The sequence below is a fragment of the Malania oleifera genome, chromosome 8, assembly GCF_029873635.1.
Source record: "Malania oleifera isolate guangnan ecotype guangnan chromosome 8, ASM2987363v1, whole genome shotgun sequence".
Lineage (NCBI taxonomy): Eukaryota > Viridiplantae > Streptophyta > Magnoliopsida > Santalales > Ximeniaceae > Malania > Malania oleifera.
Genome location: NC_080424.1, coordinates 75,795,160 through 75,818,179, shown reverse-complemented (window position 1 = coordinate 75,818,179; position 23,020 = coordinate 75,795,160). Strand labels below are relative to the sequence as shown.

The 23,020-nt window shown below is 37.6% G+C and overlaps 1 protein-coding gene across 2 annotated transcripts in view; it reads left to right on the top strand.

Annotated features, from left to right (window-relative positions):
• LOC131161612 (uncharacterized) overlaps positions 1–23,020 on the top strand; it is a 77,726-nt gene that overhangs the window by 516 nt on the left and 54,190 nt on the right. The window contains exons 2-3 of one of the 2 annotated variants that reach the window (XM_058117481.1): positions 14,533–14,692; positions 14,837–14,898. In XM_058117481.1, the coding sequence (XP_057973464.1) occupies positions 14,533–14,692; positions 14,837–14,898 (222 nt within the window). Of the gene's footprint in view, positions 1–14,532; positions 14,693–14,836; positions 14,899–23,020 lie in introns of those variants that run through there. The other variant, XM_058117482.1, reaches the window with a different exon arrangement.

Genomic DNA, 23,020 nt, shown 5'->3' with positions numbered 1-23,020 from the left:
CCTTTTTGGTTTTGATAAATTCATGAAGTCATTATGCACTGGTTTGTTTACATTTTTTTTGGGGGTTTCATTTCGTGATTTTTTTGTTTAATCTATCATTGTTTAGGGGAGCGCTTTTTTGGTTATTTTAGTTGTTCCGTATGATGGAGTAATGAACTTCTAGAAGTATCCAAACTGATGTTCCATGGTGTATGCTGTTTGTAGATGATATTGGCTTGGTTGGTGAAACTAGGGATGGAGTAGAATTTAGGTTAGAATTATGGAGAGAAACTTTAGAATATAAAAATTTTATGCTAAGTAGAAATAATACAGAATATATAAAATGTAATTTCGGTCATAATAGGAGAAATATTGGAGAAAAGATTAAACTTGATGGTTAAGAAATCAATAACACTAGTATGTTTCAATAACGTGGATCTATTATGCAAGTTGAAGGATAAATTGAAGAAGATGTGATATATAGTGTTAAAGTAGGTTGGATAAAATGAAAAAGTGCTTCAAGTGTGTTGTGTGATCATAGTAATGTTTTAAAAGGGAAAGACGTTAGGCGGGGCGCTCTAACCCTTAATAGGCGAGGCGTAAGCCTTAAGGCATTAGGGAGATTTTATTTTTAGATAAAAATATGTAAATAAGTTATATATTTTAAGAATAAATAAAAAATTAAGAAAATCACAAATATAATGTAAAAAAAAAAAAACCAAATATAATTTTCAAACTACTTGTTGGCCATTAAAAAAAAATTGCTAACTTAATTTCATTACATAAATCATGCCAGATAGCTATAACGTTACAAAGTTCAAATTATTTTTCAAGATCTAAGATGCAACTTAATTTTTTGAAAAGGTTGAGGTTCAAGAGTTTTAGAAATCAACTCATATTATGACATTCCTTTAATATAAACATGAAATCAATATTTTCTAGCAAAATCTTACTTGAGAATTGCACACCCAAAACGTAAGCCTCAAGTAAAAAGGCGCAAAATGTGTGCCTTTTGTACAAATGCGTAAGCTTTAGCGTGTAATGCGTTAGCCTTTTTGGGATTTGATATTTAGATTGAGCCTCAAGGCGTTTTAGGCATCCCTTGCCTTAAAGCAAGCCTTGATTAAGCCTTTTAAAACATTGGATCATTGAGTACCCTTAAAATTAAAAGGGAATTTCTATAGGATGATTATAAGAGTAGCTATGCTATATGGATTAAAATGTTGGGCGACTAAGAAATTACATATCCAAAAAGTAAAAGTTGCCGAGATGAGAATGTTAAGGTGGATGAGTGGTATAACATTAAAAGATAAGATAAGATAAGGGAGGGACAACTCAAATGTAGACCAAATAGTGCGTCAATGAAGAGGAGTGAACTAGTTATTATGAGGGGAAGTAGAAGGGGTAAGGGTAGACCTAAATAACTTGATATGAGATAGTAAGGATTTGATAGTCTTGAATTTGTCAGAGGAAATTGCCCATGATTGTGTAAATTGGCCATGAAAACTTGTGGAATGCAATTCAGGGCACATAAGATAAGGGTGGTCTGAAGGTGCTTGAAGGTCTCTCAACTTATGGCATAACCGATCTAGCTAGTTAGCAAGCCTTGCCATTCGGATGAAAAGTTACCCCATTCCTTGATCAGGAATGGAGGGAAGAGGAAGTCCCTTAGCCTTTAGGTCTATTAAGGTATCCACTCTGTCTTCTAGCAAGTGAAGCCCTTGTTGAATGCAGTTGCTGTAGGCTCATTTGGGTGATTCTTGGAGATTTAGACGTGCACCTAGGGGTAGATGGTTGCTCCTTAAAGGGGGAGTTCTAGAAGCTTCCAAATGAGAAGGAGATTGTAGTGAATATCCACGAGTTGTCCCACATTGAAAATGTGGGTGGGGGAGCGGAGGAGTGACACATACATGGATGGGCCCAAGGCGTAATGACTAAATCCTTTGGGTCAAGTTTGTGCTAACCTATATCAAGACTGCATGAGGACTACCCTAATGTTAGCAAGTATGAAGTGGTTTAGTGCACTAGGTTGAGGCTAAGGTTTTCATAGAAGTTGCAGAAGGATGAGTGGGGTGAAGACTGATTTGACAAGTTTGATGGAAAGAGAAACTTTAGAAGTTTGTCCAATAGAAGGATTACAAGGTGCTAATTGGAGGAAACTAGGAAAGATGGATGAAAATGACTCACCGAAACTAGGTACTATCCAGTTTTAGTAATATGATGGAAGAAAGAATTGAAAAAGGAAAGGGTGTATAGGGGCAATTAGAGAGCTCGTGCATGCCTAAGAGTAAAACCAACTAATTGCTTTTAAGGAAGTGACGACCGTTTCGTTGTATTCCTTAGGGTGGATATTGGGATCAGCATATCATCTTAATCAGATTCTCAACAATTTGCTCAGAGGGGATGCAGAGAATGAGGATGAAAATAAGGTTGATGTTGCTATCCTCTTTCTACTTTGGTTGAACATTTGATTATGGCTCTGTCCACCCTTTGCTACAAAGATATTTCTGGGGCTCTTAGGTCAAAGAAACTAGGAATACTCAATAAGGAGGACCATGAATGAAAAGGCTTGGTCACAAAATTTGAGCATACAAGAGGGAGATCAAAGAGAGGGATAAGTAGAAGTGCTTGTTGATGTTTAAATCAAGGGTTGGGAATATTGATTTCTTCAAGTGCAAACAAAAGTGATTGATTTCTTCAAGTGCAAACAAAAGTGATACTATGAGCTGAATTGCCTTCTTTGGAAGAAAGATAGAAGGGATACCACTAGCCTTAGTAAGTGTGGCGATGAATAATTCAGATGAGGAGGAACTTGTGCTTTTTGCTTCAGCCTCAGCAAGTCTGGTGATGAATAATTCACATGAAGAGGAACTCTTGTTGCTTCAGGCAATAATTTTTTCCATGATACTTGGATTGTGAATGTAGGCAGCTCTTTTCATTAATATATGTATAGGGAGTGGTTCAATATATATCGAGAATGTGGTAGTGTTTAGTCATTTTTGGGGATGATCACATTGTTGTCTTGATAGTGACATTGGTATTTTGAAAGTTATTTCCTTTGATGTTATTATTAGAACATCACAGAATGGTTTCAAAATTGAAGGAGAATATGCTTTTGGTTGCTTAGATAAGATTGCTTGGAGTAGCAACGCGTAATATTTAGTCTATTTAGGGGCAGAAAATAAGAAACTGAAAATTTTCAGTTTTGTGGGTGGACAAACCACGGTTAGGCAATTCTGAGAATCAAACTGAACAGAACCTCGTTAAAATTTCTCCACCAGCAGCTGCCAAACCAACCAAATAACCTCTGCATGCAAGCCAATGAACTGATCAAACCTCATAGTAGTCAAAGATGCAAGGCATACTAAGGTGCAAAGGGTACCTAGAGCCATAAGTGGGCTTGAAGCAGCAGAGCAGTTGAGAAGAAGAAAAGAAAACTGAGGAGCAGCAAAGCAGAAATTTTAGGAAAAAGGAGGAGTTGCCCCACAAAAAAAAAAGACTGCAAAAGAAATCCAAAGGGGGGTTGCAGCTTTGACTGAGCAGCACAGCAGGGCAGAAAAAGAAGAAGAAAATGAGAAAGAAGAAAGAGAGTAACTGAGCAAACATGTTAGGAACAAGTTGCAGATATTCCATAAAAACAGAAAAAAATAAAGAAAAAAGAAAAAAAAGGGTCACAGATGCTCTAACTGGATAGCACTGAGCATCAGAATCACTGATTTTGGTCAATCAAGAAGAAGAAGAAGAAAAAAGAGGAGAAGAAGATGGAGAAAAAATTGTGAGTTGGCCTTAAATTAAAGCTTGAGATTGGTCTTGAGAACCTTAGGGTTGGCTTTTGATTGAAGTTCTACCTGTATCTTAAGATGCTGAGATTTTCTTTATTTATTTATTTCTATGAGAGAATGCTGTCTTGATGAGAGACAAAAGATATTTGGTGCAAGATAAAATATATCGTATTGCATGCTTTACCTTTTTTTATATTCACACACACAAATCAGATGGCTGAGATTAAAAGAGAAGGAAAAAAAAAAAAAAAAAAGGTATGAAGTAAACATGTTTGAGGTGTGCCTCACTGCGCTCTGCATCTCTTCAAGGTGGCCTTGCCTCCACCTGAGGCATGCACATTGAGGTGCGTCTTTGACTAGTATACCGAACCTCTTGAAAATTTCTTTGTTTTTCAGTTGATGAATGGCCCAACACTAGTGTACACTTGTATATGCTAACATGGGACCAAGGGAGGAGAATTTACAGTAGGCCAGGCCACTAAGAGGCTAAGGAAGGAAAGTTGCCTATGCTTGCTGTAGTCAGAATCACTGGCCAAGGAAGGAGGGTTGATCTGTGACTTTTTGATTGGGATGAGGGGTGCAACAGCACAGAGGGGGAGGAACCGTCAAGGTTGTTGTCACCGAATTTGCATAGCCCTTGTTTGTAGTAGCTCAAAGCAGTAGAATTCTAAAGGTGTCTAAAAGTTCTATAGTTGTTATGAAGAGTAAACGGTTTGTTAACGTGTTAGTGGGTAGTGTGGTAGTGTTGACGCTGTTGTAACTATGTCGTGGGACTTTGCTAGCTTCCTTTCAATCACTTTGGGAAGTTGTGGGTTAACTGAATGAAGAAAAAGTTAGAAGCTTTCACCAAAGTCAAGTAGTGAAAGATATGGGTGTAATCAGATCAGTCCGGTCTGGGTCAGTTCTGACCAAAACTAAAAACTGAACCAAATTTATCAGTTTAAAAATTCATGAACTGCAATCAAATTGAGCACCAATGGTTTAAGCGTAACAAAAAACTGTCTTAATCTGTTTGTGTTTTTGTTTTTTTATTTGAATATTTTTGAAATTCAAGCCAGTTAATTGGGCCCAACTCTTAATAAATATAACGTGCCTTAGCATAAGGGCCCATGGGAACACATTTGTGCATAAATGCTAAAGCCAAGGTGTGGGCAAGTGAAAGCATGGGGTGGAGTTTTATTGGTCTTCCTTCTTTCAGTTGATCATTGTGGGACAACTGTTCCCAAGTCCCAGCAGCTCTCAATTACCCTTTCACACTTTCAGCTCTATCTTGTCCCACATCGGAAAGGATAAAGGTGGGGGTCTTTTCTTCTCTATAAAGGCCTCCACTCCTCCATACACCATGATAGAAAATATTAATTAATTAAATTTTAAATTTAAAATATGTGAACATATAAAGAACAATAAATATAATAATGTATATATAAATAGAAACAAATATATTTGTTAAATTATTGGTCGGTTATTCGGTTTTTTTCTATTTGGTTATTGTGTACAAAATCGGAACTAAAAACCGTTTATTTATTTATTTTTTAATTCAAAACTGAACTGAAATGTTAAACAGTTTGGTTTCGGTTTGGTTTTTGATTTTCAGTAATTTTTGTACATCCCTAGTGGAAAGCAAAGGCTGAGAAACAAATAGAAATTTGGGGAAGTACAAGTCAAAAGTCAAGGAATTGTTATACGTAAATTATTAAGACTTTGTGGCAGAATGAGGTGACTAAGAGGATGAATAGATCCCTACTTGAAAAGGCTAGGAGTATGAGATACATGCAAGATTGCCTGAGACTTTCTAGGTAAATGCATTTAACAAGACTTGTTGTATTATTAATGGGTCACCTTATACAGAACTTGATGGTAAGGTGGTTGAGGAGTTTGCATAAATCAAGAGGTGGACTATTCTACAGTAAGGATCTTTGGTTGCCCAGCATATGCTTACATTCCTAGTGAGCTTTAATCCAAGCTAGACCTAAATTAACAAGGCAAAGAAGAAAAGGGATTTGAAGGATAAGAAGGTGCTGATGAGCTGAGATGTGGTGGTATTTGATGAGGTGTCAATTCTAAGGACAAAGAAAATTAACTAGGAAGAAAGGCTGACATAGATGGACTAGGGACGCAGGCAGAGTTTGGTAAACTGCACGACCAACAAACGAAAGTTCCTTGATGAGAAGATGCAGAATGTAGCTATAGGGTCCTAGTAAGCTTTGAGACTCCTGCTTGAGCAATCCCAGGGTTTCCACCTCTGCAGAACTTCTCAGCTCGAGGAGACTAGTTGGCAGTTTGATTTGGAGTTCAAAGTCACGTAAGGAAGAAGACTGCTGGCCACTAGTTCTAGCCCCAAGTCATGCTTAGATGACATGCAGGATAGTCCCCCTAACCCTGGAATTTAGGAGATAAAAGGGCTGGACACTAGCAATGCTTGTTCCAAGAGCAGGTATTTGATTTGGTTCTTTGGAAAATGAAGATGGTTTGTAAGACCATCGGAGTAGGCTTCAAACATAGAGTCATGGGTCTGTTTGAAGAAATAGAAATAGAGAGAAGAAGGGAAACTTATTAGTGAAATCTTGGGGGCAGTAGTAGGAAGAAGGATGCTAATAAGGAACTCAACAATTGGATTTTTTAGTGAATTATGACTAAAATGGGGGAATCTCACTTCTCAAGCTTAGTGGAGGCTGGCAGCGACCGGTGAACCTATCTTAAGGAAACTAATTTCATGGGATGTGAGGGGTTATAGATCAAAAAGGGCTTTGATTAAGTCTTTTCTCATGGATTGGGCAGGATAGTATGCTTGCAGGAAACTAAAACTGAATCTGTGTATAAGATTATGGTCAACAGCTTATGGGGGCATAAGAATTGCAGGTGGATTTACCTTGGAATTGCTGGAAATGCAGGAGGTTTTTTTAATGGAAGGGTGAAGTCATGGAAATGCTAGATTTTACTTGCTCTCCACTTTTGGAGCCAAATTCAAGGAGTTTGGGACTGATCATTGAAAGATTGAGAGGAAATTGGTTGGTTGGAAAAGGAATCATCTGTCAAAAGGTGACACATACCCTTATCAAGAGCACCTTATCAAATATCACTATCTATTACATGTCCCTCTTCCTATCCCTTGCTCAGTTCCCAAGAGGTTGTAAGGAGTTCAAAAGAGATTCCTTTGGGGAGCATGGGGAAGAAATTTAAATATCATCTCGTTAAATGGAGGCTGTAAAAGAAGCCTTTCTTGGGCAATGGCTTTCGAGATTTGTGAAGGAGAAAGATCATTTTTTGCATGATACCCAGTGCAGCTAATCTCCCCTGGCATGAAATTCCCTTCCAAATTCAGTTTGGTCTGCAACAAGGAAGTCCTAATCAGAAATTGCCTTCATATGGGAAATTGACCATCTTACTAATATTTATGCAATTGACCATCTTACTAATTTTTATGTAACTTGTACAAAATCTAATATCACAACACTACTAATGGTCCCAAGTGGAACCTGGATAAGAATGGTAACTTTATGTTCAGATCCTCATCTAGTGGCAACTGGCAACAACTTCCCCTGGAAGCTTCCATCTGAAAAAAACAGTTTCTGCAAAGTTTGCTTTCTTTGCACAGGAGGCAACTCTTGAAAAGATTCTTAGTTTCTTACTGTTGATAACTTGTGGAAAAGGGGCCTGCCTCTTTTTAACAGGTTTTTCTTGTGTTTGAAAAATGCTGAATCAGTCAAGCTGCTCCCAGAAACAGTTGGAACCTTGCCACTTCTCTCATCAAGCACTATGGGTTACTACAGGCTTGGAAATGTATCCACTTGAGCAAGGAAAGGAGGAAATATTTGTACCTCATTTCTCTGGCCTTTTTTTGGTTTGTGTGTAGGGAAATAAATAAGAGGGCTTTTAAGGGATCAGCTACTACGCCCTTACATGTTATTAAAGAATGACGCATTGCTACTGTCACTATTTGGCATACTGGATTGTTTTTGATTGACAATTGTGCAATTATTGACATTTTTGACACCCTGTGATGTGGGTCATTTCCTTTTTATTTGATTGTATTTTGGTGGCATCTCCTTGGTGCTTGTTTATGAAATTTTCTTTGCTGAGCATCAGACCAAGACACATCACCTGTGCATTTTAGATATATGGTTTTGAGCAGGGAGCCAAGGACTAAAATTTTGATTTTGATGGAAAATTTGAGAGTCTCTATTTATCAAAACTTAAACAAAATTTTTGAGTTAAAGAGACACTAGGAACTTATAAAAAATTAAGGAAATTTCGAATGAAACTTTCAAAATATAAAGAGTGATTATGAAAATTTAGAAACAAAATAAAAACCACAAATTTTCTTATGTTTTTTTCCCCCTTGTTTGTATTTTAAATCATTGTTTTAAAAGGCAAAGGTGCAAGGTGAGGCGTTTAAACCCTTAAAAGGCGACGTGTAAGCCTTTTAAGAATTTAATTTTAAGATTAAAAATGTAAATAAATTTTATATATTTTAAAAATAAAGAAAAATTAAGAAAATCACAAATAAAATGTAAGAAAGAAAAATTATATATACTTTGCAAACTACTTGTCGGCCATTCAAAAATTGGTAACTTGAATTCGTGACATAAATCGCGACAAGAGATAGCTATACTATTACAAAGTTCAAACTATGTTCATGGTCTTAGATACAACTCTATGTTATTTTGGAAAGATTGAGGTTCAAGAGTATTACGAGATTCCTTCTATACAAACATGTAGTTAAAAATTTTTTAACCAATTTTTACTTGAGAATCACACCCCCAAAATGCACAAGCGTCAACTAAAAAAATGCAAAAGGCGTGCCTTTTGTAAAAATGCGTTAGCCTCAGCATATAATGCTTTAGCCTTTTTGGAATTTGGTATTTTAGATTGAGCCTCAAGGCATTTTAAGCATGTTGTGCCTTGAGGTGAGCCTTAAGGTGAGCCTTGATTAAGCCTTTTAAAACACTGTTTTAAATTGAAAGGAAGGTTTTATAGGATGGCTATAAGGAATGTTGAGCGATTAAGAAACAACATATCCAAAAAGCAAAAGTTGTAGAAATGAGAGTGTTAAGGCCTAAGGGGATGGGTGGTATAACTCAAAAGATAAATTAAGGAATGAACTTATTTTAGGTAAGTTAGGTGGTAAGAAAAGGGAGGGGTGGCTGAGATAGTTTGTGCATCTGCAGTGCACATGTGACGAGGAGTGAATTAGTTGCTGTTTAGTTGCCGTTGAAAAGGTGGGGGGGGGGGGGGGAGGGGTAAGACCTAAAATAACTTGGAGTAAGGATTTAACACCCTCAAATTATTGGAGGAAATTGCCTAAGTTCATGTAAGTTAGTGTAAAAGGATTCATGTAGCTGAAATTTTTTGTTGTTGTTTTGTATTTTAAAATTTTGGCTGATTTATTCAAAAAATTGACTGAAATTGTCTTCTAAAATTTTGTGACTTCCAATTGAAGTTTTTGAAATTTTTGAAGCAAAAAAGAAGTTGAAAATTGATTTTGTTTCGGCCTTCTCAAAATTTGAAATTTCAACCAGAATTTGAGCATAGTTACAAAAAAAATTTAAGACCGTGTTGTTTAGAACATGATCTTTTTGGCCTAGTCACTAGTGATGGAGATTCACATTCTTTTTCAAGGTGTAGTCCAGTCCAGCAAGAGGTGGAGTCTTTGCATAAAATTTGGAATTGAGAACGAATGGAGCGTTTCAAGGAAAGGAATCTCTAGGATGCAAATAGGTGTAGAGGAAGAAGGGTGATGGTTTAGATAGGAAAGGTAAACAACTTAAAGTTAGACTAGTAGCAAAAGGGTATCTTTGACTGGAAGGTAGAATGTGGTCATGTAATGATGCATTCACCCTCTAGTTGTCCAACATACCTTCTTTTGGGTGATATTGATTATGACAACTTGATTTGATCTAGACCCCTTCATGGTGACTGAGAGGAGCAAATTTATATGAAGTTTCAAGGGGTTGGGGCTGGAGAACCCTATAGGCAGGTTGTGGAAATCATTGTATGGTTTAACACAATAACCAAGGTATTGATACAAGTGATTCAGTTCATACATATTGTCAAATTGATATAAGTGTCTCAATTCATGCTTATTGAGTATTGGACATACTTGCTTCGAGTATGTTGATGTGAGTTTCATATGATGGTTTTTTTGTCTTCCTGCTAGGTATGCTGATTGTTATAAAGAACCTGAGCAATTTTAATCACTTAAAATCTTTGTTGAATGAGACATTTTAAAATGAAGGATCTTGGTGCTGCAAGAAAGATCTGTAGGATGGAGTTTATGGAGACAAGAAAGAGACCTTTGGGTCTCCTAAAAGTCTTTACATAGGGAAGGTGTTGGAGAGGTTTAGCACGAGTAGTGGTAAGATAGTGTTTATCCCATTGGCATATCATTTTTTATTATTTTATGCATAATGTCCATAGTTAGAGGAGGATGTGGAGGAGATGTTAGGGAAACATGCTAGACTCTGGGATGCTTGATGTAAGTCATGGTTTGTTCTTGTTTGAATTTTGAACATGCATTTAGTATTGTGGGTAAATTTATGATAAATCTAGGCAGGGGCATTGGAGAGTTTTGAAATGAGTTCCCTAGAAGGATATTGCTAATTTTGACCTTGAGTTTGGTACGAGGCTAGATTTTGCTTTTGTTGAGGTTTGTGTTGATTTAAAGCAATGTTTGGCGAAGGCGTAAGGCGAGGCATTTTACCCTCCATGAGGCGAGGCGTAAGCCTTAAGGCATTAAGGTGTAAGCATTTTGGGATTGTATTTTTTTAAATAATTGATAAATAAAATGAATTTATATATAGTAAAAAAATGAGAAAAAATTTATAATAATAGAGAAAAAAAATAAAAACATAATTTTTAAATATCATATAGGCCAATTATAGCTAACAAACACAAACAATACATGTTAAAAAATAAGCATGAGCCATAACATTACAAAAAGAAGAGAAAAGACCTCAGACTGAGAAGTGAGAAGAAATCTTGAAGCAGAGAGGTTGTAGGGGGTCGCGGAGAGAGATAAGAGGTTATAGAGGGTCGCTGTAGAGAGACGAGAGGTTCGAATGGGTCGTTGGAGAGAGATGAGACGTCGAAAGGGTCGTCGGAGGCAAATCAGAGGTTGGAAGGGATTATTGACTCGTCGGAGAGAGGTGAGAAGTTGGAGGAGTCTTCGAAGTCTGACACAAGCTTTGAAAGGAGTCGTTGAAGAGAGATGATACGTCATCGGAGTTGTCAGAGGCAGATCAAAGGTTGGAAGGGATCATTGACTCGTCGGAGAGGGACGAGAAGCTTGAAGGAATCTTCGGAAGCAGTCGTTGAGTCGTCGGAGAGAGAGGAGCTGGAGGAATCGTTGAAAGCAGTCGTTGAGTCATCGGAGAAAGAGGAGCTGGAGGAATTGTTGGAGAGAGAGGAAGCTTGGAGGAAAGAAGCTTCGTCTCAAGAGAGGGGGGTTTTGAGGAAACAAGCAGTCACTTGTTTGTTTGTTTTTTTTATAAATATTTTAAATTAGGTGCTCTCGAAAGGCGTACGCCTTTCCAAATGAGGCATAAAAGGCATGATTTTTTGCCTGAGGTGTACGCCTTCTTCCCTGATGCGTACATTCCAGTTACGCCTCAGGGCGTTTTATGCTCAAAACGCCTCAAGAGGCATGCCTTATGAATGCCTTTTAAAACATTGATGTAAAGTATGCAAGAGACTTGGATGAGAGGTCCACCATAGGTTGTGTTTTACATTTTGCGGTGGACCTCTTTTTTTTTTTTTTTAAAAATCTATTCCAAGGTCATTTATTGCATTATCTACCATTGTGGTAGAGAGAGAAGTTGTGGAGGATATTGTAATTGGAAGGATTAGTAACTAAACTTGGCATAGGGAAACATGCTATTCATTTGCATTGTGACTCCATTTACTTAGCAATGAATGAGGTCTGTCATACCAGGACAAAACACATTACAATCATGTAGCATACAGTCATGTATGAGGTACGGGAGTTGATTGCTATTGTTGAGATTCAACTTGTTAAGGTGGCTATGGGGGAATGTAGTAAACTTGTAGATGAAAGTCCTTACCAAGGAAAATATTTGCATTGCTTGAATGTGTTCTATTTTTTCAAGTTTGCTCAATCAGAAGTCTTGGAGATACAAGTTTGAAAGCTTGAAATTTTTTGGGGGGGGGGGGGGGGGGGGGGGGGAGGGGAATCTTAGGCCCTTCACTCTCCATTGGAACCTCCTAGGAAAAGGCCTAGCAATGTTGGGGGTGTAGTGGGATGTTATGGAATTTTAGTAAGTGCATAGTGTCAATATTGTTGTATGAGGGCATTTTATGTTTTTTCGCATGGGGATATATAGGCACAACTTACACACCATATTTTTGATAGCAAAAGAAGATGAATTCATTAGAGTAGGAAGAATATATAAAAAGGAGAATAAGAAATCCTCCCCATCAAGAGGGGGAAAAAATAAAGCGATAAATCAATAAACAACAAAACCCTAGGGCGTGCTCAAGCCAAATCATACATACATGTCATTATATGTAGGGGTGAGCAAACGGTTGGTTCGGTTAAATTCGGGTAATTAACCGAATTAACCGAAAATTCGGTTAAATAATATCATTAACCGAACCGACCGAATTGGCGAAGGACACCGAACCGACCCCGACCGAATTGCCCATTCGGGTAATTTGGTTAACCGATTTTAACCGAAATCATTAAAAATTAATTGTTAGAAATATAATACAATTATAAATTTTTTTTAAAACCAAATCCAGCTTAATTAAATACCTTATTTATTAATTTTATTAATGAAAATAATATTTTACCATAGAACAAAGAATCCATATAGGTTAATTAAACTCCTTAATGCACTTGCATAAGAAAAATTTATATTCATAAATTATATTTAAAATCTAATTAATTAGTAATTCGGTTAATCGGGTAACCGAAATTTTTTTTACCCTTAACCGAACCGAAACCGATTAACCGAAATTTTGTAGAATTATAACCGAACCGACCGAATCGGGATTTTTACCCAAACTGAACCGGCCAATTTCGGCCGGTTAATTCGGTTTTCACCGAATTATGCTCACCCCTAATTATATGCACACTGCTGAACCATGTAAATTGCTGAATTCTTCTCACTCCTCTTCTGTTTTGTTTTAATTTGCTCTGTGTGCACATAGCCTAGGGCATGTTCACAACATTGAGTTAAGTTGGCACTTAAATTAATGTGCCAAAAACAACATTATAGTTTGGTTTGGTCAAATTTTTGGGGTTATAACATAGGTTCTAAAATATTTAGAGTGAAAAATAATGTGCTATTTCTGTGAAGTAAGGGAATGATATAAAGATACCGGTGTGGTTGTTGATAGCAGCTTCAAAATTTTTTCCACATTATAGTAGTTGCCTAGGGGTTGCAAAACGGATTAACAGGCCAGGTTCGGGCAGGTCATAAACGGATCGGGGTTAAACAGGTTCGGGTTAACTTGTTTATTAAAGGGTGACTAATATGTAAACCCTAACCCATTCGTTTATAAACGGGTCACCTGTTTAAAAATTTAATTTATTTATTTTAAAATTTTTAAACATTTCATATAAATTGACATAATTAAAAAAAAAAACACACACTCCATTTTATTTATTAATATCTAAATAAAAAGCATAAAATGTAGAAAAACACTCCTTCATTTTGCCGTCGCCGAGCGCTTTTCCCATGTGGAATCAGTCCCTGCTTTGGTTTGGCTCTTTCTGTAACAACCTACTAGGCAAGATAAGGAAGAACGAACCCGAATGTCATTAGTCCCACAGGCCGCAGTATATTCAGGTTCATTTGTAGCCTATGTCCATCAATCCTCCTCTTCCTACTTTCTAGCTAGAAGTCGAGAAGGTAAGAATTGAGAAAAGAGTTTGTCGTCTGCGATTATGCAAGTGCGAGTGGAGAGTGGCGTGGCCGCGTGGGGGGTATCGCCGCTGCAACGGGCCAACGGCTGCATGCCTACAGCCTTGCGTACTCAGTGAGAATCGTGAGATGAGATCTCAGATCTGGGATTCTAGGTAGTAGGGAGACGGGACTCGAGAGTGAGGCAGAGAAGAGAGCCTGCCGTTTGCGGTCTGCCAGTGTGAGTGAGTGGAGAGTGGCGTTGCCGGGTGGTATTGCTGCTGTGATGGGCCGATGGCTGCGTGCCTAGTAGCCTGCGGAGTGCAGCCCTACGTACTGGGTGAGAATTGTGAGATGAGATCTCAGATCTGGGATTCTGGGTAGCAGGGAGATGGGACTCGGGATTGAGGCTTCTCACTGTGACCTGTGAAGGGAGAGCCGGAGAAGGTAGGGCTGGGTTACAGACTTACTAGGTCAGGGTTCATTTTAAATATATAGAGTAAGATAAGCAGTTCATCCAGGGGGTACTCGACCCAAACCCGCTTAACCAATTTAATAAACGGGTTGGGTTCGGGTTGACCCGTTTATAAATGAGTCAACTTGCATTAAACCCAAACCCGGTTTGAACGGACGGGTCACGGGTCACGTGTCGTGTTTTGAATCGTTTTGCAACCCCTATAGTTGCCATACATATTTTGTCTTGTTAATAAAAGTTTTGTGAAAACATATGGGTAAATGATATGCTTATTATCTTTATGCTCCAGGAGTTGCCATTTATTTGTATTTAAAGTGCCTTTCCCTTGACTAGCTACTCATGATCTTTTGATTTGAAAAGAACATAAATTTATGGCATAATATTTCCCCTTCTTCTTCTTCTTCTTGTTTTTTTTTTTTTCTTTTTTTTTCAGTGGCCAGCGACACATCTTTGCATGATTTTTTAGATAGCTTCCTACAGTTTAGGAGTCGATGGTATGATTTTCCTCATCATGGAGCCAAGGGAATAGTTGCAGGCATCCTTGTTCGAGAGTTTGAGTTAAGTCAACGCGTCTTCATGGTATTATATCGAATGTAAGTATCTGTTTTAATTCCCTGGAGCTCCTTGTATATTACTTGCATTTATGAGTTTCCTTTGCTGTTCATTTTTTTATCATTGTTTCTTCCTATTTGCACATTCTTGATTGCCATTTGATTTGGTATATCTTTCTTTTGCAGATCTTCCAATAGGGATCCTGTTGCTCGAGCTGCTGATAGCCTCAATTCGAAAGACCATGCTGGTGTGTCTCCTTGCTTCGCTATAATTTGTGCTTATATGGCCTTCTAGTTAATGCAGGAATTTACATCAGGATATGGAATGGAATCTTTGTGGCTTGATTAAAATGTTTGAATATTGCTTTAAGACAAGTTTATTCTTTGTCTTGGTTATATTGTATTATTTTGGAATGTTGTGGCAAATACCATGGTAGTCGAGTTGGATGCTGTATTCTGGAACTGTAGTTAATCAAACTTTATGCTGTTATTTTGAATCACATCTTGATTTTCAAGCTGTCTTTTGCTGTTGCCTGTTCAGTTCTTCATCACATAAACTTCTATTGTCACTATAGTTATTATATAAAAAGTACAGACAATGGATATGCATTACTATGGTGATAGTGTGGCTGATTTAGCTAATTTGGGTCTCTATTTGATGGTCACTCCTTGCAGATGTCGTGTGTTGCCCAAGGCTAGACACTTTTCACCAATCTAAACAATTGAAAAATTGAATTAAAAATATATATGATAAATTTTTCATAGATGTATCAGATTTTAAGATTATGTTGCTATTAAACTATTATCTTGTGTATGTGTCTGTGTGTGCGCTTGCATGTGCTAGTATTGGACTTCTATCTTTTGCTTGTGTCTAGTATCTTTTATCTCTATATCATAGATTAAAGAAGGGGTAATGAGTTTTTAGGGTTTATAACTTTGAGTAAGAGATTGACAATCAACTTAAAAAACATATGGCGTGGAGAACTGATACCAAGAAGGTCATTGCTTTTGAGAGGAAATTTTTTGATTTTAGGCTGGGAGGGAGAAGAAAAGGAAGATAAAAGGTAACAGTATGTGAAGAAAAAAGAGTCTCAGTTTACTTGGATTCAGAGGAGTTTTGAGTGGATTTTGATGGCTTGGAATGGGTTCTAGCTTGGAAAAGGTAGCTTATTATCCCTTGTGGTTTGCAAAATGAAATTGAAGCATGAAAGGAATAAGGGAGGAATGGAATCAAGACAGGAATGGAATTGTTTTTGGAATGCAATTACTGCATTTGGTACTATGGAATGACTGTAGGAATCTCAGTTTCAATTTCTTTACAACATTTGGTATTCTTCAATGACTTCTATAATGGAATGAACATTAGGCCATTTTTATAAATATCCCTAATGCATAATCATTCAAATTTGTAATGATTATTATTATGAGTGTTATTATTATTATTTTATTGCTGTTATTATTTTTTAATTTATTTTCCTTAAAATAATAATTATTTTTAATTATTATTAGTTATTATTAATTACTAATTGTTGTTGTTTTTATAATATTTTTATTATAAAATGAGTTTGATTCCAGTGAGTGAAGATGGATTCCAGCCCACTTGGATTGGAATCACGATTCTGCCGTTTGCAGGAATTGTATTTCAATCGGAATATGATTTTACCTTTGATTTCGTGAACAAAATTCAGGAATATGATTTCATTCCAGGCCTGATTCCGCATACTAGATGTGGGGTTTGTGTTTCTAGAAGCTGAAGAAAACTGATGGATTGCTCTTTTGGTAAAACACAACTCCAATGGTAGAATGGTGGCGCAAATGGAAGTAAACTGCAGCGAGACAAGGCCAGTTAACTTAGTGGAAGGTTTGAAAAGCAAGATTTGGTTGAGTTATTTGGGCAAATTGGAAGGGATAGACTTGAAAAAAAAAATTTACCCTAACCACTAAAACAAGGAGAAAGGGGAGGAGAGTGGTTTGAAGGGAGGCCCTGATCAGATTGTGGATTGGGGGCGGGGGAAGGGTCAATCTCTTAGATTGTTGCTTTGACTTTGGGGGCATTTTGAAAGTTGAGCTTCTGCATAAATGGAAGAAGAATGATCCTCTCAAGCTCAGCATCTGGAAGTTGGGAAGGAAGGTGAAGCATGTGGGCATATAGGCTCCTATGTGAGCAATGACAAGGAGGTTGACTGACAGCATTGAACTTGCGAATCTTTTCAACTTTTAAAAGCTAAATGGGCTAAAGGAGAATCCTATTTGGACAAGCTCTTTTAAAGAATTGGAGACCAAAACGAAGGTCCTCCTCTTTAGGGGAGAATCCCAACCTTTTTTGGTGATTTTAGTAGTGGCAGTAGGAAGTGTAGAGACCCATTGAATCCAAGACCCAACTGGATTTTTTGTTTACTGAGGAGTTCTCGAAGGGGGATTGTTGCTTGAGAGACTGCAGTTGGAGTTGAAGAGGGAAGTGCTTGACGCCTTGGAAAGGAGCAGCGACAAAAAGGATTTTTGTATCATAGACTATGGCTATCCATATGACTTCACATTTTTCTAGGGAAGAAGTCTCATTTGTTCGTTTGGGAAAAGATACATTATTTGGCTTCTCTTTGGTGTGTGGGACACGGCAATTTCAAGGGAGTGAGCTTTTCTGATATTCAGTGTGATTGGCATTGTGTGTTAGAGTGTTAGTTCGTGCTGGTTTTTCTCCCTTGTGTTTTATAGTCTTCAGGTTGTTTCGGTGTTTTTTATCTGGATTTTCCAGATTTTGTCAAGGAGAAGTCTTATTCGCCTAGTTGTATATTCTTGTTCTATTAATGAAATTCTTCTTTTATCATCAAAAAGAAAAGGGGGAGCTATGCTTAAACGAGAGCAACCCAGTTGAAGCTATGATGCTGGGACTTGACCTTTATTTTGACCCGAGTGCGAAAAACTTCCAAGAGCAACTTTTTGAGTGGGTTCTAAAGAGGGTTAAGATAGTGTGCAGGTTAGTGGGTTATCTCTTTTGATGGCTTTGAACACTGACAAACTTAATCGAGAAATTCAGAAAAAAATGCAGAAAAAGAAAAGTGTAATGAGAAAGAAGGAGAACATGGGAGCAGCAAAGGAAGTAGAGAAATGAGGAGGTAAAATTTATTTTATTTTATTTTTAATACTATGATAAAAGTGGCGGAGCATCTTGTGCTGGGTTGATGAAAAAGGATTATAATGGAAACAAAGTGCAGGGTTTTGATAAGTTTACAATGACTTTTTAGTAAGCAAAATTGGGGTATGATAAAAAAGGATTTGATGGGAATTACTGAAGAATTACACAATTTAGTGCAATTTGTGGATGGTCTTAATGTGATTGTTGCTTTGATTCCTAAAAAGGCTTGTAGTTAGCTTCAAGTTTTGCCGCCCTAAAAAGCATTGTGCAGTGAGCATGAAGTCTTAGTTTTGAGGCTTAAGAAGGTGGTGGGATCCCTTTCAAAATGTTTGTGTTGAAAAGAGACAAATCCTTGATGCTGTTCTTATGGCAAATGAAGTGACTTACACCTTAGTGAAAGGTGATGTGGCAGGAGAGATTTGTATGGTGGACATGGAGGTCTTGAAATAGAATCATTATGTCGCCCCTCGTTAGAGTTGTAGGGGTAATTATCCTATTTCACAAGATGTGCCTTGTGAAATAAGGAGTGGGAAAGAATTGTAGAAGTCATAGAAATCGTAGGATGAGGGAGGATGAATTTCCAACCCTTCTCATTGTGTTCTTCTAGGACTACGTCTGGCCATTTTCCAATCTTGTTGGAATCCAGAAAGGTGTCTTGGGGTCCTACGCCTTTTAGATTTGAGAATATGTGGCTAGATCATGCAACCTTCTAGCCTTTGGTTAGGGACTCTTAGGGATAGGATTCGGAAAGGGGTTGGGGTGGATTCCATTTTATGTGAAAGTTGAAATGCCCAAAGGAGAAGTTGAAAGTCTGGAACAAGGAGGTGTTTGGCGAGATCAGAATTAGAAAATCGAACATCTTGAGCTAGTTTACTTCACTGGATGGGAAGGTGCAGGATGTAATCTTACAGATATTGAGGATATATGGAGAGTTTCCTTAAAAAACAAGCTAGAAGAGGTGATTTTTCAAGAAATGAGGAGTTGGAGACAAAAGGCCAAATTCAAATCGGTTAAGGATGGTGTCTGCAAATCTTATTTCTTTCATAGACTAGCTAATGGAAAGAGAAGTAAGAATTTGATTAGGGAGTTAGATGTGGGGGATGGAATAGTGTCTAATAATCAATGCCATATTGCTTCTGTTTTACCAATTTATTCTAGAACCCATATTCGAAGGAGGATCACTATGAGTCGATGTTAGAGGGATTAGTTTGGAATCCTATTTTTGTTGATTAGATGCCTTAGTTAGAGAGACTTTTTGACGAGGAGGAAGTTGGGGGGTGGTTTTTGGGATGGAAAGGGATAAAGCTCTAGGTTTGGATGTTTTTAGCATTGCATTATTGCTTTCTTTTAAGAGTGTTGGATATAGTAAAGGAGGATTTGCTGAAAGTTTTTAGAAAATTTTTAAAACGGATTCCTTAGTAAGAGAGTATTATTCCTCATTTACAGCCTTGGTTCTGAAGAAATATATTTTTATTAAAGTGGAGGACTTTACATCTATTAGTCTTGTCTCTAGTGTGTATAAGATTATTACTAAAGTATTAGCAAATAAGTTGGGTGTGGTGCTTGATGATAACATCTCTAGTATTAAAAGCGTGTTTGTTTGTGTGTGTGTGTGTGGGGGGGGGGGGGGGAGGGTGGGAGATAGTGTATGCTATTTTAGTTGCCAATGAGGTGGCGGAGGATATTCATGGGAATCAAAAGAGGTGTTTGTATTTAAAATAGATTTTGAGAAAGCCTACGATAGATTGAGTTGGAGTTTCTTTGATAGAGTTTTTACGAGAAAGAGTTTTGGTGGGCCAACACTTGTTGGATCAGGTGTTGTTTGTCTTATGTGTGGTTTTCAGTAATTGTGAATGGTGTGCCTAAATCTTGTTTTGGTGCTCCAAGGGGTATTATACGAGGAGACACTTTATCCCCTTCTTTTTTTGTCTTTGTAGTTGATGTTTTGAGTAGGTTGGTGGATAAGGCGGTGGAAAGGGGTTCGGTTAAGTGGGGAGAGAGTGTCTGGTAGTTTCGCACCTCCGGTTCGCTGTTGATACCATCTTCTTTGTAGACGATCACAATCTTTCTTTTGGGAGTATTTTGGGTATTCATATTTTGAGAAGGTGTTTGGGTTCAAAATCAATATGGGGAAGAGTGGTTTTGCGGTTGTGAATGTGCCAGTCGAGCATGTTAGGGAGCAGGCTAACAAAGTGGGTGTGGTATTTCAGATTGGCCTTTGACGCACTTAGGTGTCCCTTTGGGTGATTAACCTAGACTTGTGGATTTTTGGAACTCAATAATGGAAAGGATGATGAAGAGATTAGATGGGTGGAAGGGGGACCTCTTCTTTCTTAGGGGTAGAATTACTTTGATTCATGCTTGTCTTGCTGGCATCCTGTTATATTTCTTGTCTGTCTTTAAGATTCCAGTGGGTATTGCTAGCAAGCTTAAGAGGATCATGAGAGAGTTTTTGTGGTTCGGCAGGGGGAGTCATGGGGACCATTTAGTGAGTTGGAATGAGGTTTGTAGACCTAAAAATGAGGGGGTTTGGGTCTTAGCGAGTTGGTGTCTAAAATACCGGTCTTCTAGCCAAATGACTTTGGCGCTTCCCTCTCGAAGAATCGTCCCTCAAGCATAAAGTAGAAAGAAGTAAGTTTGGAATGGATGAGAATGGGTGGGATGCTAATTGCGAATTTAAGTTGCTCTTTGGGGAGTTCAAGGAGATCCATTTCTCAAATCTATCCTTGTTTAATCCCTCACACTAAATTTGAAGTGGGGAGGGGTTCTCATATTCGTTTTGGAAAGACCCTTGCCTGGGAAATGCACTATTTTCTACACTTTTCCCTTGTATCTTTCATCTAAGTTTTGAACAAAATAAAGCCATTTCTGCTTTTGTTGGTGAATTGAGTAGTCCTTTGGTTTCTTGGAATCTTTATTTTAGGAGACCTTTGAATGATACGGAGGGGGTGGAATTGTCATCTTTATCTTTATTGAGTGGGATAACCTTTCTTCGAAGAGGGACGTTTGTTCTTGGTTTGGACTAGTCAAGCATGTTTTCTTGCAATTTTTTTTTTTTTGAATTTTTGATTCATTCCAATTCTTCTTTCTCACTATACTTTACTATTTGTAAGGCTAAGTTTGCCCTTAAAATAAAGGCTTTCACTTGGTTAGTTGTGCTTAATAAGATAAATACTAATAACTTGTTGCAAACTAGGAGACCTATGAAGGCTCTCTCTCTCGTTTATGTGTGCTCTGTTACAAGAACTTTAAGACAATTTCTTACCTTCTTTTGTAATGTAATTTGCTTGGGAGTATTTGGAATATGCTTTTTGGCGTTATAGGAGAAAGCTAGGTTTGTCCTCCCTTGGTGGAAGAATTTTTAGAAATATCCTTAGTAGGCTTTGGTAGAAGAAAGGAGAGGGAAACTTTATAGAAGTGTGGCTTTTTCTCAGTGTTATGAGGTTTATGGATGGAACGTAATACCTAGATATTTTCTGGGAAAAAATTAAACTATATGGTGGTTTGGGAAAAAATAAAGTACTTGGCCTCTTCGTGGTGTGTTGGGTATGTATTTTATAGAGGCAAGCTTTCAAGAGTTTCAAAGAGATTGGCGGAACACGTTGACTGGATGATTTTTTTCTTGGGCATTATTTTATGTTTTTGGTTTAGTCTTGGAATGTCTCAGTTTGTGTCTGGATATTTCACATTCTCCCTCTTGTGAATTCTCTTTCTATTAATGATATCTTCTTTTGTTATATATAAAAAAAAAAGGGTGGGGGGTGGGGAGGTGAAAAGAATCATAACAAGAGAGGGGAAAATAGAGAAAGGACAGATTAAAGGGAGATGAGTGTGAAGTAACAAAAGAGAGAGAGAGGGATAAAAGGCACTGGGGCTGTTCCAACACTAGGCTAGTGTATTGACATGTTAAATTGGTTGAGATGTTGGTCCCTTACAACTGAAAACTAAACACATATTTATATCTTTCCCTAGTCAAACTTGAAGTTACAATTGATCCCAAATTGTGCCCAAAGCATAGCTACTATAAATTTTGTAGTTACTAATTATAAATTCAAAGCATTAAAGGCCTAATCATAAATTGGGACCGTTTCTAAGCATGAAAGGTCTAATTATTATAGTTGACTCTCATGCTATGCCCAATGGCTGTCTTCCTTGTTGCCTGGTGATAGGGCGACGTTCGTCGTAACTCGTAAGTGATTGGGCCGCCTTCTGTTACTTGATGACTAGATGACCTCTATCGCCTAGATGACTACTTGTAACTCCTTCGAGCTTGGTGATTAGTTGTTTGCCTCGCTTAGACCTCCTGGATGATATAGGGTGTAGGCTGCACAACTACCATGCACCTCGCTATGTGAACTCCCGTTGTAACATGGTTTTAAATCGTGGTAGCGGGTAGCGTAACATAACGATAATGGGTGTAACGGGAAGCTGGAGTAGCATATGTTATATAACAGGGAGTGGGTGTAACAATCGTGAATTTTTTTCAAGCATGCACAACCTTGTGTATATTAGTGTATTTGCATGTTTAAAGCTTTTAACCGTTCTTAGAAAGAGTTTTAGTGTATTTTGGATCCTTTAGCTCAACTAAATAAGTTGTTGGTAAGGGTAAGAAGTGTACATTTGTTTTAAACCACCATTGATTGAAAAATTACGTGTGTGTGTGTGTGTGTATTTATGCTCCTCATTGTTCTTATGTGTGCTAACTTAATTAATAAAACAAAATACATTATACGTTCCATTAATTCTCCCTCTCGCCACATAGTATATTGAGAATGATTTATGAAAGTGGGGGAAAAAACTAAAGTGAGAAGAAAAAGTAAAAAATAAATAAATAATTTTTTTGGCGTAAAAGTCTTGTATAAATGTAACGGTCACGGTCCATAACAGCCGCTATGATCGTGATTTTTCTTCCCACTGATTTCGCGTTGTGTAATGGTATTGAGAACCCAAAAGACCATTACGTAATGGTCGCGACCAATATTTAAAGCCATGCGTTGTAATTCTTAAGGCAAGATCATGATAAGTGATTCGCCTTACTTGCCATGTGCCCAGGTGACTGTTATAGCCAAGCGATTGTTACCATATCCCAGGGGGTGCACAAAGATGGCACAAACAATGCCTCCCACGATCGCTCTATTTAGTCACTTATAGTGCTTATAAATGAGCATCCATAAATCACGAGCTAAGTTTTGACCCATCGCAAATTTTTTTTATCTTTCCTTTTTTGTGCAATCCGT